The 18,299-nt window shown below is 35.9% G+C and overlaps 1 protein-coding gene across 4 annotated transcripts in view; it reads left to right on the plus strand.

Moving 5' to 3' along the window:
- Positions 1-3,315: 3,315 nt before the first annotated feature.
- Nachralpha4 (nicotinic acetylcholine receptor alpha4) overlaps positions 3,316-18,299 on the plus strand; it is a 156,504-nt gene continuing 141,520 nt past the window's right edge. For 3 of the 4 annotated variants that reach the window (XM_076769302.1, XM_076769310.1, XM_076769320.1), the window contains exons 1-2: positions 3,316-3,402; positions 9,154-9,442. In XM_076769302.1, the coding sequence (XP_076625417.1) occupies positions 9,236-9,442 (207 nt within the window). In that variant the 5' untranslated portion in view covers positions 3,316-3,402; positions 9,154-9,235. Of the gene's footprint in view, positions 3,403-9,153; positions 9,443-18,299 lie in introns of those variants that run through there. The other variant, XM_076769329.1, reaches the window with a different exon arrangement.

The following is an 18,299-nucleotide window of genomic DNA, read 5'->3' on the forward strand; positions in this document are numbered from 1 at the left end:
TTTTAAAACATACAAAGGGAAAAGTAATTTTTATTTATATAATGATTTATATTTGTTTGTCTTTTATATTCTAAGACAACATAGTAAAATAAGAAATAAGCAATACTTCTGATTACAATCATGTGGTCTCACTATAAATAAATTTTAGATATTATTGCCTTAATATAATTTCTTTGTTTGCATACAATTTATAGGGACGTAGAAATACAATAACAATTAATAGGAAAAATAAATTGGGAATAAATGAATTCTATTATTGCTAATTACACAAATAACGGTCAAAACGAAATAAAGTTTGGTCATTTCGAGCTAATTAAAGGTTGGAGGGATTGATTGACGAATCGAACATGTCGATTTCTAGGTCAGACCAGGCCTATTCGAGAGTTCCGAAGTACAATGGCCGCCGGATGAATTAAAAGTACTTTAATACTTGACAAATAATTCGGTCGAACTTTTCAAGCCTTTTTACCCTTCATTTTACGCTTACCCTCTTTTTTTCTATTTCTCGATTCAGCGAGAAGGAGATTGGCATTCGAGGTTCAATGATAAATGAGCGCCGCTGAATTGGAACGACCCTTCCTTACTATTTTCTCTTCACAGTTTTCTCTCGCTTCGCGAACTACTCTTGCTTCGCCGTTTCTTTCTTTCGGTTCGCCTTAATCCACCCGCTTAGCAGCAAACTGCTCGATGATTTCGAACCTAAAAACATGCTCTGGACAATTCTTCAAATCAAATTGCAACCCTTTGTTTCAATAGCGTGCTCAGTGACCTTTAAGGAGGCCATAGACTCATGGGGGTCACCGAATTTTTATAGAGAATTATTAAGTATTCATTTCAATCGTGGTAATCCGTTTATCAGTTTTGTTTAAATTGTAAATTCCTTTTACGTTTCTTGTAAATTTTATTGCTGTAGTTTCTGAATTAGTGAATTTTAGTTTCCCAGAAAATATGGCGATTTTGTTGACTGGAGCAAAGTAATATGGTCTGACGAGACCGAAGTTGATTACTTTGGGGTGGGATGTAAACTTTGGGGGTGGTTATATTATGAAGAAACTGGAGATGCAATGACTGCTAAGTCATGTGTTAAGAATCCTAGCAAATGGTTCATTAGGAAGCTTGGAAAAGTAGGGTAAAACAGTATCGGGACTTTTATGCACGATAATAACCCCAAACTCATGGCAAAGTGCATGAAACAGTGATTGATGAATCGGAGGTTTGGAGTTTTTGATTGGCCACCGCTATAAACACCTATGGGGTTTACTTAAAAGATCGATGGCTAATTTTGAACCTGGTTCAAGAAGCAGTCTTCAATCATGGACAGACGTAACGATGGTGTGAGAAAGTATTCAAAGACAGCAATGTAAGAATCTTGTAGCCGGCTTGTCAAGAAGCATTAAAATTTACTACAATTGTAATAAGTTTATTCAATGTAACGATACTTTTAATTATGTACAAATAAAATGAATATTTTCTACTACAACGGCATTACGAATAATGGAACACCTTGTATGTAAATTATATTTAATGTAAGTCGTGATACTGTGTTTATATTTTTCTGTAAAAATATCATTGTATCGTTTAATTAGTTTCTATCCCATAGATTTGTAAGATAACATAGATGTTGAAAATGTGCATTTTATTTTTATTCCTATACCATCTCTTATTATTATAATAACGATCATATTGGAAAGAGTTGTATGCAAATTGAGTGTGTGTGTTAAACAGTGTTGTCAGAAATTGTTATAGCGACGAATCACACACATTTCAGTTCCAGTTGACCTGTAGTGTATAGTATTTTCTCTAAGCAAATGGATCGTGGAAGGAAAAGAAAAACCGAAGCTGTGCGAAGAATAGAATCATTAAGGACGATTGTCCTTGATTCGAACTTAGGTGAATCGACTACCGGCGATCGGAGAAACAAAAATACAACAGAAATAGAGTAACGTTTGATCGAAGTAATCGGCCGTGAATGAATTTTGAGTCGAGCGACTTTTAAAAAAGCCGCTGACAAATATAATAAATAAAATCGTCCGATTCCATCGTTTGCCGGAAACCGATCGTTTCAAGTCCGTTGATATTCATAATGAAACATTGTCACGGCTCGATAATGAAATCAATGTGCATACAATGTCGTTTATGCGAGTTTAATCTGATAGGCAAAGTGGCACAAACCATTGATATCTGAGAAGAAATGGCGCGTGAGATTTCAGTTTGCGAAAGACCATATCAACTGGATGGAAGAACGGTCGAAAGTTGTGTTTACGGACGGAAAGTGGATTCGATCGTCCAGAATCTGACGGTGGAATTTATGTAAGACGCCAAACTTGGGAAGAATTTAGTGCAAAATTTATTTAGTCAACACTTGAAGGAGTTTGGAATCACGCGATCATTAACACTGATAAAAGATACGCAACTTTTAGACGAGAAGAAAATAATTGTTTCAACATGGCCGACACTAGGGCCGGATTCAAGTCCTATCTAGATTCTTTGGATGGAGAAACAAGGCATAGAACATATAAATGGCTACAATTGTTGCTTGTTTTAAGTTTAAGTTAAACAAAAGGTTACTCTGCATCTTTCAAATATACAGTTTGACTAACAAGCAAGACAAATTGCGGAAACAAGACATAACAAGAAACAATAAGGCATAAGGTAGAACATATAAATGGCTACAATTGTTGCTGGTTTTAAGTTTGAATTAACCAACAGTTACTCTCCATCTTTCAAATATACAGTTTGACTAACAAACAAGACAAATTGGGGAAACTGTACGATATCAAGGAAAATTTTGTTGTTTCAATAACATGTGCCTTCGATCAAAGGTCGTTATTTATAATACGACAGGTTACTGTGGGAAAGATATCAGTATTAATACTTGCATCTTCCAACGTTGTTTTCAAGAATTGTCTACTTATATTTGCGATCGAAATGATCGAAGATATTTTTTAATGATACATTTTGGATAATTGAAAATGTGGGCCCATGGTCCGTGTAATTCGAAGAAAAGGTTTAATCCTTTCAACGGGCGAAGCCTTTCGTGGGCGGAGCGTCGACACCTTTTTTGTTGAGCTCGCACCTTGCGGACTACTGTACCAATGTCTCGTGTCGCGTGCATACGTCAAGGCATCGTCGTTGCGCGCGCAGGATTGGTCCAGATTCCTGCCTGAGTCTTCGCTGTCCTCCTCTCTCTCTTCAGTTGTTGGCCATCCCCCGTCACGCTCCCGCAAACTCTTTCGGTACGTGTGCGTGCCCAGTGGCGCCGCCGGCCGGGCAAAATCTTCCAACTCCAGAACGAGGAGTAGGAACCCCCCCGTTGTTCAGTCGTGGGTGCAGTGCGTACGAGTGTACAGCGGTTTCGGAAGTTGCTTCGAGACCGGCGTGGCCTGGAGCGCGCGAGGTTAGGTCAGTGTCAACTTGTCAACCGTCGCGGCGTCGACGTTTCGAGGTTTCAGTGATTTTTCGTCCCCCTGGCCGCCGTAATTCGTTTACCCGAGCGACAACAGGGAATTTCGAAAGATCGAATTACCCCGGGAGCCGTGCATTTTATTTCCAGGGCCTGCTCGCCCCTACGACACGTTTAACAATCCTCTTTGTTAAGGTCTCGTTTGTTGACAATCGTTCCGTAGAATCGAAAAGCCACAGGGGCGTTTTCGATCGAGCTCCTTGGAGTTAGGATGTGGCAAAGCCCGCCACAAATCGAGACCGGTAGAAATAGAGACGAGTGAAGGAAGGAATCGTTGGCGAGTGTCACGAAGACGTCGCGCGATTCGCGGAAAGAGGGTCACCTTCTCCGGGGGACCCGCGATTATCCGAAATAAAATATCGTTGACCCAGTTAGTAGCGTAAAAGTAATTAGACATTCGCGGCTGTGTAGACTGGCAGGGACCCGTAGGTGAGAGCCGGAGTGTTGATCGATCCTTCGTCGTTGCCGAGCGCATGTATGCGATCCATCGTAAATTCACGTTTCCACTTGTGTATCGGTGCGTGCGGTGACATCGGCTTGAAATACGACGCGCGGGCCACCCATCGGCAAGTTACGATGCCTGGAAGAGGAGCAAATTTAGTCTCGTACGGGTAATTCAAATCCCCAGCCAGGTACGGAGACGCGTACGAATAATCCGACTCTCTCCTAACGACGCTCGTATCCGTTATTTCGCATGGTCGTTTGCCACTCTTTTTCACGACAGGGACACGTAATATTATTCATGGTACGCTTTAGGAGTTTTTAATTGCAACTGTACTTTACGCCGCGGCTCGATCGCGAACGTATTCGTTTCGCGGATGTTGTTGACGAATAGTTGCTACGCTTCGAAATTAATCACACCTTTGAGCACGTTCGATCTTTTTTGTTTTACTTTTTTAACATGTCTTTTTTAACGTCTACTTTAACAAAATTGGATTAAGAAAGAAGAATATCACAACTAAATACTAGAAATGTAAAATTTAATTTTTGTTCAGGAAACATTGGAAATCCGATTTTGGAGGTACATTTCTAAATTCAGTACTTTGAAAATCTTTTAGAAGATATCAAATAATGTCAAAACAAAGGGATTATATTGTCCGTTTAGTAATAAAAAAATGTATCAGATACTATAAACATTGTAAATACAATTTACAGTAGAAAATGTTAACTTAAAAAATTATTATCTTTTCACAAAAAATTAGTAATAAAAAATTCAAGTTTTTTGTATTGTATTAATTTCGATTATAATTCTATAATATTCATATTGGGTGTTTTAAGTAGAACTGTTTAACAGTGGAGGGTTTGTTATTCCGCAAATATATGCTTCATTACGAAACGTTCGAACGATTGGATAATGGAGCATTTGGACGAGAGAAGTTCGGATGATGGAGGTGGACGCGTATCCAATAAACGTCGCCAATCTTGAAAATTTTATCGTCGATCTGTCGCGATTCGTACGGAGTTGGAGGAATCGATAAACAACTAGCAGCTAGCTGGCAAAGGTCGGGAATATTTACGACGTTTAATGTTACTCGATCAAGATGATAAAGTCCTCTGTTTACGCGGGATGCCATTACGCAACGCAATTCGCGAATCGAAAACGTACGAGTCGCCAGCTTAATATCGAAGTGGGGAAATCCATCGAGATAATCCTAATCCCAACACCGACGAGTGGTTCACCTGGACTGATCAGACAACCTGCATAACGATCGTTGAAAATCGGATTAAACGCTGTCAGATATAGGCTTGAATTTACATCCGGCGGTTATCTCGTCGAGTTCCAGCGTACTTTCCTCTAATGGCCTTCCGCGAGATACGCGAATCAATCAGTCGTTCGACGATTCGGAATGCGGAGCTCGGAAACGATGCATCGCTTCGTTGTCCTTTAATAGCGACGCTTGCACTCGCGTTTCCCTCTATTCCTGATAAATCAACCACCTTTCGTTCGCCATCTCGATTCTGACTGTAATCGCCACTCTTTTCTTAATCTTTTCTATGATCAGGCAAATAATAATCGACTCTAATTTGATCAATCTCCCATTTTGGTCTTGCTTTTATATTCGAACAGCTTCTGCAACTCTTCAGTTTACTCTTCGGTTTATTTTCTATGGTCAGAGAAATAATAATCGAATCTAATTTGATCAATCTCCCATTTTGGTCTTGCTTTTATATTCGAATAGCTTCTGCAACTCTTCAGTTTACTCTTCAGTTTATTTTTTATGGTCAGGCAAATAATAATCGACTCTAATTTGATCAATCTCCCATTTTGGTCTTGCTTTTATATTCGTACAGCTTCTGCAACTCTTCAGTTTACTCTTATCTTTGAAAAATTACTTATCACGCAACGCAATACACGGAGCCTCCATATCCCATTTCTTTCCAAACTTCATTTTCCTCCTGACGAATTACGAATTTTATTTCCGAATATTAAACTCGCTATGTCTAACAAAAGTCAATTTTTAAATTTAATGCACTGGCAGAGTATCCACATCAAGGGGGGTAAAGTCTACCCTCCAAATCAGGGCGATATTTACTCGAATATCTTACGATCGAGAATAGAGAAAATGGAGGCGCTGAGAATTGGTGCTCAGAAAATATAAAAAAATATTCTGAGTGTCTCACAATACTAACGTATGTACGTTAGGTTTTAGAAACGCATGATTTCGTTCTAAATACGGTTAGCTACTTTATCGATAAACTTTCTACCGCTGGAACATAATTAAATTTGACGATGCTTGTCGTCATCAAGTTTCCATTAATTTCCAGTCGATTACACCGCTGCTATTTAATGTTTAGCGTTCGAAACCTCACTTGGTTACCCCTATTATGGCTATTTGGGTAATGATCTCCTTAACAGGGTGTCGTTCGCAACCGTGACATATCTTTTGCGCGTAGCTCGCGAGAATACGCTCGATGTCGAGACCGTACTTGGTTAATCGTTGGTCCTTGATTCATGGCAGAAAGGCGAGCACTCGTGTTAAACCTTATCGCGTCGAGCTTGTCGAGGCATTTATTACCACTTTGACTGGCAAACAAATTTTCCAAGAGGACGAGGGTTTGTTTTTTGGACCACTTGGAAACTGGATAACGCGAAACTTGTCGTGGAATTTATTTTTATAGACTCTTGGAATTTCACGAGTCCTGTCAAAATTTATTTTATTTAAAATCGTATGAAACTTTCGTTAGAATGTAAGAGTCATTTAAAAAATAGACTGTAAGTAAAAAAATATTGATATCAAAGGTTGATGTATCTGGTATCAATTTAAAACAGTTGTTTGATATATTGATAAAATTCCAGAGCCATTTAATAAATAGACACAAAAGATTGTAGTTAAAACAATATCTAAATAGTACTCTGTACATGTATATAAAATATTAGCATTTTATGACAGAACTTAATTATATCGAATAAAGAAAAAATGTTATTAAGAGTTTTCTAAATAGAAAAATAATTAATACGAGGTTTCATTTAAAAAAAATTGTCCTCCCGGTAGCTGTCTCCAAAAAACTCGTTTTGTATCAAATAATTAGTCCACTCCATTCAATTAAAAACTGAAAATTGAATATTGATAACTGCAGCAATTTTGGAGAAAATAGCTTTTGAAACTTTATTTGGCCCATTCTGTATATGTATATAGAATATTGTTCGTATTTTACTCCAGAACTATATTATTTAATATTTTTAATTAATCAATGAATTTTATATATTTCCTGTGCCCACTGGAAATTTTCAAATCTCATATTGTGAAACGACAACTGGTCGAAACAATTAACGATAAATATTTTTGAATAAATAAAAGCTCGATTTCGTGGATGAGAAATAACTCAGTCACGTTGCCATTTTTTCTGAGAAGCTGAGGATTCGATGAAAAGTATCCCGGCAATTCTTGCCAAGCTTTTATACCCCCTACCATTTAGAAGATTTAAACACAGTTTATCTCATAAAATATGAGAATAATATTTTCAGAGCGCTACTGCCAGCGTTTCGCGCTAAAAAAGAGGTGTTAAAAACCTGGCGAATTTAAGATTCAGAGAAACGGAAGCGAAAAGATGTCGCTGAACAACAAATAAACCTATTGTGACAACTGTCGTAGAAAACAAATTATTTTAAATACAGCTAAGCGTCGACAGAGTTATAGAAATATAATATTTAGAAAACTCCGTGACCGAAAAAATTTTACTCTTAGTAGATATTGTTCTGTTTACAAAATTGTGTACTGTAACGTTTTCTATGGTAGATATAGTGATTCTACACGGTAAAATAAGTAAAAAATGTAAAATTCAATTTTCATATGCTGCATTGTTTTACAAACAATTGATTTTATAAATATATTGGGCGATCGAGTACGACTTCTTTGATCCGTCTGACCATTCACTTACTTTTCTACTTAAATTACTACTTAAATTGATATATAATAGGTTTTATAAATATATTGGTTGATTGAATACGATTTATTTCATCCGTCTGACCATTAACGTATTCTTTCTACTTAAATTCATATCAATTTAAAAAATATATCGGGTGATTGGATACAATTTATTTGGCCCGTCTGACCATTAATCGTTATTTCTACTCACACTGATTTCTATATAATAAATCGTGCTCTATTGCACGTGTGATTAATGAAATTTTAAAATCCTTTTCTCAAAAACAAAGTCATATTTTCGACGTATATTTTTTCGTTATGAAATATTTACAGTGTAAATAAAATATTTATCGCGGTCTTTATTAAAAAACATTACTCAAGATGTTTGTCTTTATGTACTTTCAAGTTGATTTAAACTGTCGGTTGCTCTATACCCGAATGTTAACGTAATTTGGAATCTCAAGCCCTGCATACGATTCGGTCAGTTCGAACCAATTATTCGAATTGTCATGATTCCAGATTACTCTGTTATGACAAGCCTACCAGCGATCTATCCGTGGAATGTATCGAAGTATGCTTGAATACATATCTCCGGAAATAGCACTGCAATCGTGATAATGCATAGACACTTTAGTATCAGAGAATTAGGTTGTTTTCGAGATGCTAACAATTTTTTAATCATGTTTATCATGTTACAAATTACAAATCTTTTTTATAGCAAGCATTGACACTCGATTTATTTTTCCATAATTATTTAACTCTTGGCTATTTTTAAAAACTACGTATAATTTACTTATTTCTTCAAACTTTAAACTTCAGGTCTGGCTCTCAGCTTTGTTCTTTAAATTTCTGGTATCCGTGAAACGTTCCAACGTGAATCGAACGCCTTTATAAAAAATATTCCATTCTCTTGAAACATCCCCGGGACTAATCTCCGTCGTTCCGCCATCTTCAAATGTTTTATCGCGGTTTCGCTTCCAGTTTTCAATTCGACGTCCGCCATTCTACGAATTGCGACAGTGTACAGAGTATTATGTCCTTTTTATATACATTTCTGACGACGAAACATAATATTGTATTTGTTTACTCCTGTCTGACAGATGTGCTTTTAGGAGCGAGTTTAAGGGGTGAAAATAAATTGTTTTCCTTCCCGTTCTACGTTTCAGTTTATGCTGTTCTAACCGTAGGACGCAATCACGGTAATTTATAAAAGACTCGTTGTCGTTTAGGTTAGAAACGGATCGAGCAAAGAACACAGATCCATTAAGGGGTTAATTTAAAAAAGGAAAACTAAACTTACATCTTGCTTGGTGTATTTTCCAGATTCGTGGTTCGCGGTTCGCGTGGTCGAGCGAGAGTTCAAAGGGGGCGTGTGCGTTGATCATAGTGGAGGAATCAGGGGACAATGATGCCCCCCATAATAGGGGAAACACTGCGCGTATGGTTCCTCTCGGCGTTGGTGGTTCACGGCGCTGTCGCCGGCAATCCGGATGCAAAACGCCTTTACGACGACCTGCTATCTAACTACAACAAACTAGTGCGCCCCGTTGTGAATACCTCGGACGTACTACGCGTGTGCATTAAGCTCAAGCTATCGCAGCTCATCGATGTGGTGAGTAGAACCGTTCAAATTCAATCCCTTCGTTCATTCTTCGATCCCTGGTAAACAAAAACCTGCGAATGCATTCAGAATTAACTTTTCCCAGCCATTCGACGAATCAGAAGTTTTACTTTTATTCTTCATTAATATACGTGCAGCGAAAGAATCGCTAATCATTCATCACGAGCATCCAAACATGGCGGATGTAACGTTGATACTAAGTTTAATGCAATTGTTATTTAAAAAGCTATTGTGCTTTATCGTGCATTCTCTTTTTAATATCTTCAAGCTTACGATACAGTAACGCGTTAAAAAATTTATTTTTTCGGGCAATTTTACCTACCTAACGACAATTAGAGAAGAGAAATATTCTGAGCTCGAAACATAAATAAAAATAAACGTTTTTGTCATTGATTTTTTTTCCGTTACTTACACGACATCCTGTTTCTACATTTGGTTTATTAAAACAAGCAGGATTTATGTCCTTTGATATAAAAACATAAAAGCAATACTAAGCTATTCTGGTGACATTTATTTTCGCGTTACATTCAATAGCGTTAAACGAAACAATTTACAGGAAAAATTGACTGTTGGAATAAACTATCACAAAATTGATTCTAACAACGTGCAAATAACCTCAAAATTTCAGTGTTTTTTCACTGTAAACGAAGTTGAAAGTGACGGTCATCGGTGACCGCCATGGCGAAAAATAATTTACTTATTAAGTGGAGGCTCGTTCGAAGCAGCGAATATCTTAAATAACTAAAAGCAAAGTTTAACTAAACAGTTTAGGTATGCTATACAGATGTACGCAGAAGTCTCGTGCGAACTCCAAAACCAATTTGAAAACTTCGCGAAGGTTTCGGAGCGTACGCTTTAGACACCTTGCAGCGTGTCACTGAACTCGGAGCTAGGATTTGTGGTTAGATTTCGCGTGTGAACGCAGCCGAAAAGCGAGCATTTACCGTTCGACTAGCTATTCTATTTCGTTCGCGCGTGTACTGAATCCCAGCCTCGAGTACGGTGCAAATTTTATTCGAAAATAACGTATAAAAATGTGGGTTTCATTCGTAAACTAATTATGAATCACTTATAAATTCTTTCTTAAAGAATAATCTATTAATAAATTTTTTACGTAGGCAGGAGCTAGTTCACGAATGAATTTATAATTTTATTCGTAAATAACAAATAAAAATGTAAGATTAGACTCTTTGTTACTGGAGAATTGTTAATACAGGGATTTTACATATTTAATTAAACTCGGCAAATTCGTTTGTAAATAAACATATTAAATAGAAGTTACATAAAATTCGAAAACGAACTATATTTAATAACAATAATTATGAAAGTTCATTGTTGCATGTAGATACGTGTCAAGAGTACAAAGGAAAGGGGAGATTCAATTGCAAATGATTAAATCTGATCTAATTTAAGTCGAATGTGCAATTGATTATATAATAATTATAAATATCTACGTCGTCAGCATGAATATGAAAATTTCGAGAAGATAAAGTAACTTATTATTGCTATTTTGTTTTTTTATTTGAAGAGTTCGATTTATAAACATGTGCTCCATTTGGTTTGGTCAACAGTACGCTTTTAGGTTTCGTGCCATAAGCACGGTCCCGGCGAAATACTAACATCTTCAGTAATAAAATGCTCAACGTTACATGCACGCGGCATTGATACCGAACATTACTCCGCAAATATTTGTGGACACACAAACATAGCAAGGCGTCAGTGGGAGCGAATTGAAAGGTAAACGCAGGATATTTACTTTGCAAAGATTTCTACGTCGCGAAGTTGATAGCAAATTCTATCCGTTATTCGTCGGAAATTCATACGGAATTAACTTCGAACAGCTGTTTTCATCGTTGCTCCGCGATAACATTAACACTAATTTGTTGCTTGTTGCTCGAAATTCGCAAAACTTTTGCGTGGAAAACGGAGCAACCAGGAAAGCAACAAAAAATGGTTCTCTATTATTAAAATGTTTCATTGAGAAATATAAAATCTAATTTGACACTACAAAACGATTATTTCCAGAATTTTAGTAGTCATAAAGAAATATTCGATATAAATTATTGACCCTAGAGAGAAAATATAAAATTTTTTAAAAGAAGAAGTTAGTTTGACGTCTTAAACATTTTAATAAATATTATCATAGTTCTATATTTTAAGTTACTTTTTATCCAACGAGGGGTCGTTTTGTTCTTATCGTTCCCTCGTGGGTGTTCGGCGCATTTTATGCGCTATCAAGAAATATTTGCCAAGCGTACCCTGTCCCCTAATTTTGAAGAAACTTTCCAGGTTTCTAGAGCAGCCAAAAATAAAGGATACGTTTTTCTTTAACACCGATAACTCTACTTTAAGAGTCCATAGCAGCCTCCAAAGTTTAACCCCCTCCTCGTAATTCTATCTCCAAATCTGTCGAAGATACAGGAAAGTTTTCGAAATAAATTCTTCGTTTCGCCACATTTATTCTTACGATTAGCAAAGGATCTAAACTAATTTGTCAACTAAAAATTGTTGATTCTGCAACTTTGTGAACAAAATTACATTATACAGGGTGTTCGGCCACCCCTGGGAAAAATTTTAATGGGGGATTCTAGAGGCCAAAATAAAACGAATATCAAGAATACCAATTTGTTGATGAAAGTTTCCTTAAACAGTTATTAACGTTTGAAGTTCCGACCGTACTGAATTTTTTTCTCGAAAATACGCTAGATTTCGGGGGTATGTCTATTCAACAAAAATGATTGTAATTGACCCCCGCAACCAAAAATAATTTTTTCAAAACGATTTGAAATTTTTTTTTTCGCCGAAAAATTTAGGCACCTACCCCCTATCGATTTTTCTTAAAAATTCCTTTTTCACTTTTAGTAATTTTGTTTGACGCCCTACAGAAAAGTTGTCTAATACTTTTTTGTAGGTACCCATAAGCTCTACTTCAGAAAAAAGTTTCATTGAAATATATTTACTACTGTCGGAGTTATGGACGTTTGAAAGCTGGATCATTTTTATGGGGTTTTTCTTATTTTGTGGGGTCAAGGACCAACTTTTCGAATATTTTTGCGATTTGTACATATTGTCCACCAAAATACGCGTAGTTTGCTTTTTTAAACATTAAAATCGTTCAATCCGTTCAGAAGTTATGATGTTTTAAAGATACGCATGAAATTTCAGTGAAACATATCAACGCTATGGTCAGACATGAAATTTTCGGTAATGAATTTTTTTCTCGAAACTGAGTAGGATTTCGGTGGTATGTCTGTTGACCAAAAATGCTTGCAATTGGTCCCTGCAACTAAAAATAATTTTTCCAAGACGGTTCGAAAGTCTTTTTTTTCACCCAAAACTTTCAGCACTTACTCGAATTTTTTTCTCGAAAGTGGATAGGATTTCGGAAGTATGTGTATTCACCAAAAATGATTGTAATTGATTCCCGCAACCGAAAATAATTTTTCCAGAACGATTTGAAATTTTTGAATGTAATTGTTAATAACTTTTTAACGAAGCCTCCATCAACAAATTGGTATTCTTGATTTTCGTCTTATTTTGGCCTCTAGAATCTTCTATTAAAATTTTTCCCAGTGGTGGCCGAACACCCTGTATCTTAACGGAGAAAATAATTCTTTTCGCATTTTGAGACCCAGTTTTCTCGAAAATTTTCTAAATTTAATTCTACGGAATTCAACAAATTTTTATTATATATTGTTAAATAAAAGCGATAAAAAAATATTGAAGAAAGATTTGTAGGATGGTACGTGAAAAGTTTCCATGGGAGAAAATTACAACTTTTTAATCAGTGTTGATTTTCCTCAGATTTTCCCGCCAAAAAATCAAGAAACGTTAGATTTTCTCGCCCAGGGGAGAAGGGAGGGTTTTTGTAACGCGAAATCGATTGGCCGGATGTTACTTAATAGCGAGCTAATAAGTTTCAATTAACTCAAACACAAATCAGTAAAAGGTAAACCTATCGGGATCTGCAACTTAGTCCCCCACGGATATCATTAACCGCATGGTAAATGAACCGAATATGCTAGCATCTGTTCCCTAACTATCTACGATACTCCCAGCGGATCGTACGTTTCGTCCAGCAAATCAAATTAAATCATGCCGGAGTTTAATTAAATACTGGCGGTGGTATCATTTATAGCGCACCAAAATATTCGAAAATCTCAACTCGATTAAACTATGTCGCGTTTCGATAATGATAATTTGGCTCAGGCGGTAAAGTTATAACTAAAATATGATCAGACAAGTTACAGCATCAGAAAATTTTAAATAAAAAATTTTTTATCGTACCTAATATTTTTTAACACGTTGATTGTCACGGTGATCACCGATGACCGACACTTTCAACTTACAATGTGTTGCAATACTGTTTACTATGGAAAAAATACTTGTAACATTGTAAATATCGCTACTTTAATTTGAAATATTGCAAAATAACAAATTCACCGTTCAATTATCGGATATTTCTATGTTTCTATAAGGACATATTTGGACATGAAAAACTAGTGTGGGAGTTAACGTGTTAAAGATACATCTAATTATTATTTATTTTTGCGTTGTACTCGATAAATATCAAAGATCGAATAACATTAAAAATCACGTAACTTTATATTATTTCATTAATCATCAAACGTACGATTTTACTAGACCTTTATCGATAATATTTTTACTAATTTTTATAAATCGTCCGTCGAAATAGTGGCTGTTTAGAATCGATTGTCACTCAACTATTTGCAACAGCTTACCCTTAATGCGCCGACTAAAAGTGTAGGAACTGTCGATAATACGATGAATCTGCAGAAGCTTTCAGTTTGAGACTGTCGCCATTATTAATAATAGCTTATTGAATTTGACTATCGCGAAATAGTTGAGCGACATTTTGGTCCTGAACCAGATCTATAGATTTAGTGCGTTCTGGCCCGAATAATAGTGGTCATTTGTGTACCGAAGTTATTTACTAGAGGGTGGAGCACAATATTTGACATTACCGAAAGGTCATGTAAATATCACGGTTCGGCGATCCGCTATTAAAATTTAAATCGTTGAAGCGTTTCGTACCGGCCCCATGAATCATCCGAACTGCAACCGGTATTGTTAAACTGTAGCAATTTACACACAAATTACTCCATAAATCATAGAGTGTTTCGATTTCCCACTGCAAAATGAAATACTTCGTGCGATATTTCATCTTTTTTTTTTTACTTTTATTGCTACGCATCCATTTAAAGTACCCAGAGCTCGTTCTTCAGTTGACAATCAATTTTTGCTTACACGAAAATACCAAAATTAGGATCCAAAAATTTTAAACAAACTTTCTTTCGAATAAAGGAATTTACGATCGCTGTTATTTAAAAAACTTTCGCCATTTCAGAACAGTTTTAGAAACTATCTTTCGTTCTTCAACTTCATATTCTTTTACATTTTATCACTCTGCCTTCTTTAAATACTGATTTCACGGAGCAAAGTTTAACGAACTAATTGGTATGTTTTCCCTGCCAAGGGTGAAAGTATCGGAAAAGCCAAATGTTTAACTTCTGACATTACTATAATATTTATATTAGCAGTGATTCAAATTCATTGCAAAGAGAACTTCTGTGAATAAATGGCGTTAAATATTATCAAAGAAAAGGCGAATAATTATTCTACGTCGAACAGCTTTCCTCGATTTTTCCAAAGTTTATCGTTCGCGACTTTATAAAGTTGCAATCTTTTCAGATTGTTAAAATTTTACACGCGACATACTTTTATAAAAAACATTATTAAACGCCACGAGCTCTGAAAAAAATCAATGTCCGCGGTTTTAAATTCGGTAGCATGCGACGCGGAAAAATATGCAATAGGTCACAATTAATTCTTTTTGCCTAACGAACGTACATTGTTCTTGTAATGCGGCCAAGCATTATATTTTTAATTGCACGACGCTGCTCAAATCTCGCTCGGACTCGAATATTTATATTCCTTTCGAGTAATTCTATATCGAATAACGGAATGAAAAGAAAATTGCACGATTGATTCAGTTCACGGTCGTCAAATTAAAGCTCCGCCATTGTTTACTGAAAATACTAAATATATATAGAATATATCGATGAATATTAACATTTTATCCAGTAATTGAAACATTTAATCGCCCTGTTTTCGATATTGTATATTTCCTGCTGCGATAAACAATATCCGATAAATAATATCGACGGAAGTTCTTTAAGGTAATTACGCTCGTAATTACTTACGAATCATTTAATATAAAACAAAGAAACGTAGCTTTATGAGGTACAGGGAAAAATTCTATTAAAAAAAATAATTTTCATAATATGTCCGATCATTACTCGCTCTTTCTACTTGGGGTTATTATTTTCGATAATTTAACGCGAATAAAGCCACGCCATTAATATTTAAAATTATCCACGCAATCAGAAACAGCGTGCAGTTGACTAGCTGCATTTTCAAGAATTTATTTTTTCAACAACCGGAGCGAAACAATTTTATTCCACATTTTCGAATTGCTTTTGTACAAAGTTTCGCCACTTTGTCTGTAGAAAGAAGCAAAATTTCTGGAAAAATAAACACTCTTTGGTGCATTTGTTACACTATAGCTGTGCAAATATTTATTCGTGACTAACGAGCGCTTTAACAAATCGTTAATGGATTTACGACCCGGAAGTTAGTAACACGAATAAAGTTTGCACAACACTGTCCAAACGGATTTTCTTGTAATAATTACGAACACGAACGAAACAAATAAAGTAAATTAAACAAGCGAGAATATCGTTAACAACGAATAACGATATTCGTGATATTACTTGGAGCGTCGTTTAATTCCCAACGGTATTAATTTCGAAATTCCAAGCAAAAGGAATATTATTCGCGAAGCACAGCGTAGGAAGTATGCAAAATAATGAGAATCGCCATTGAAGCTGACTAATTAAATGTTACAATGACGTTGCCGTCATAGCGCGGCAATTCGAACGAAAGCAGAGAAAGATGTAAAAGGGGAAAAAGTAAAGGAAAAAAAAACGTTCGATTATACCGCCTACGTGCACAAGGGGATAACCAGGAAACGAAAGAGGAAAAATAATCTGAGAGAACAATGCCTGTACGTGGAACAAACGAGCAGCCGGCATGCAAACAGAAAAGTCGTCCGACAAATACAGTCAAGCGACCACTTAACCTCCTCCCTATCGTCTGCTTCGCTTTTAGATTACAGCGAGCCATTAATATATCATTAAATATTAATAAAGTGCACGTGATTCAAGCACAGGAGGGGTCGTCAATTTAAAAAAATGATTCTTATTTGAAAGAGCGTCGTTTTCTCGTCGAACGTCGCAAGACGTGCCCTCAAGCCCAGAATAAAACCCTTCGCATTACGCGAAATATTACCATAGCAAACGATAATAATGTTCATATTTGCATCGACGTTGGCTTAATGGCTCTCGTTTCATTTAATTCTCGGTTTATTAATAAATTTTCTTGTAAAATATTCCTTTTTAATTAATTTGTGTTTAATAGTGCATGCGTCGGAATTGCAATCGTGATTCTCAATTTTCGAATTAGCCGCCGTATTGTCTCTTTTCTTTGGGCCTCAAGATGGCGCTGGATATCCGTTCAGCTAGAAGTTATACAGTAAAATTACGATTATAAGAATATCAAATATGCGGGATAATTGGACTATGTCTACATATGAAGTGATAAAAACGAGGAATATAATCACAGACGAGATATACGAGTAGACTTTACATCCAATGTATTTTTTCAGCCCATTTCTCTAGAGCCCCATTACCATTTTCGTGTCATCGCAAAATTACCAACAGGTTACAGAAATGAATATAGCAGGAAGTGAGACAGAAAATGAAATTACAGAAACATTTCTGGCCACACATTATATTTTCGGTAAAGAATTTTTTTCTCGAAAGTGCGAAGGATTTCGAGGGTACGTGTTTTCACAACAAATAATTGTAATTGATCCCTGCAACTAAAAATAATTTTTCCAGAATGATTTGAAACTTTTCAATTTCGTCAAATTTAGGCATCTACCCCCTGGTCGATTTTTCTTAAAAATTTGCTTTTCATTTTTAATAAATTTGTTTGACGCTCTACCGAAAAGTTGTCTAATACTTTTTTGTAGGTACCCATAAGCTCTACTTCAGAAAAAAATGAGATATGTTTGTGTGTATCGCTGTTTTTGTGCAATTACATAGTTATGCATTTAAGTTTAGCAAACAAACTTAGTACAAGTTTAAAACATAAAGTTTCTTTTCTTTAACTCAACAGGATGTTTGTTTGTTGGGTTAACCTCTTTTTAATTATTTCGCGTTTCATTACAAGATTTCTGAATGAATTTCTGTGTTATTGTAAATTCTTTATTCATTTATGCATGCCTGCGAAATTATTTATTAAGAGCTAATCTGAGAAAAGTAATTTGCATTGGTCTTTGGTATAGTAAATAATGTGTGTATTAAATTTAAAAATAATTTAAATATGCCATAGCACGTTTGCACATGTGTTTAAAAAAATATACGTACGCAGAATGAAAGATATGTTTTTAAAAACAGTACTTTCGAGTGAGAAAACGAATCTCTGTCGAGGTTTAATTATTTTTTTTTAAATTCGTTTTCTACGAAATTGTGTGTTCGCACGAAGATCCGCAGTTTACTTAGAAGCGACCAAGATCTTCGTCACCTGTTCGTAGCCAGAAACGTCTTCGCAAGACACACGAAACGTGCCACATTTCGCCGCAGTGTTCGAAATACGTTCGCGGCGAATTGTGAATCGTGTCCGCTATCGCGGTGAATATCAAACATGCTAGTTTTCGGTGGAACGTGCTTTCCTTTCCTAGCGAACTGAAATATATTAGTCT

Source organism: Colletes latitarsis, chromosome 1 (assembly GCF_051014445.1).
Source record: "Colletes latitarsis isolate SP2378_abdomen chromosome 1, iyColLati1, whole genome shotgun sequence".
Classification (NCBI taxonomy): Eukaryota; Metazoa; Arthropoda; class Insecta; order Hymenoptera; family Colletidae; genus Colletes; species Colletes latitarsis.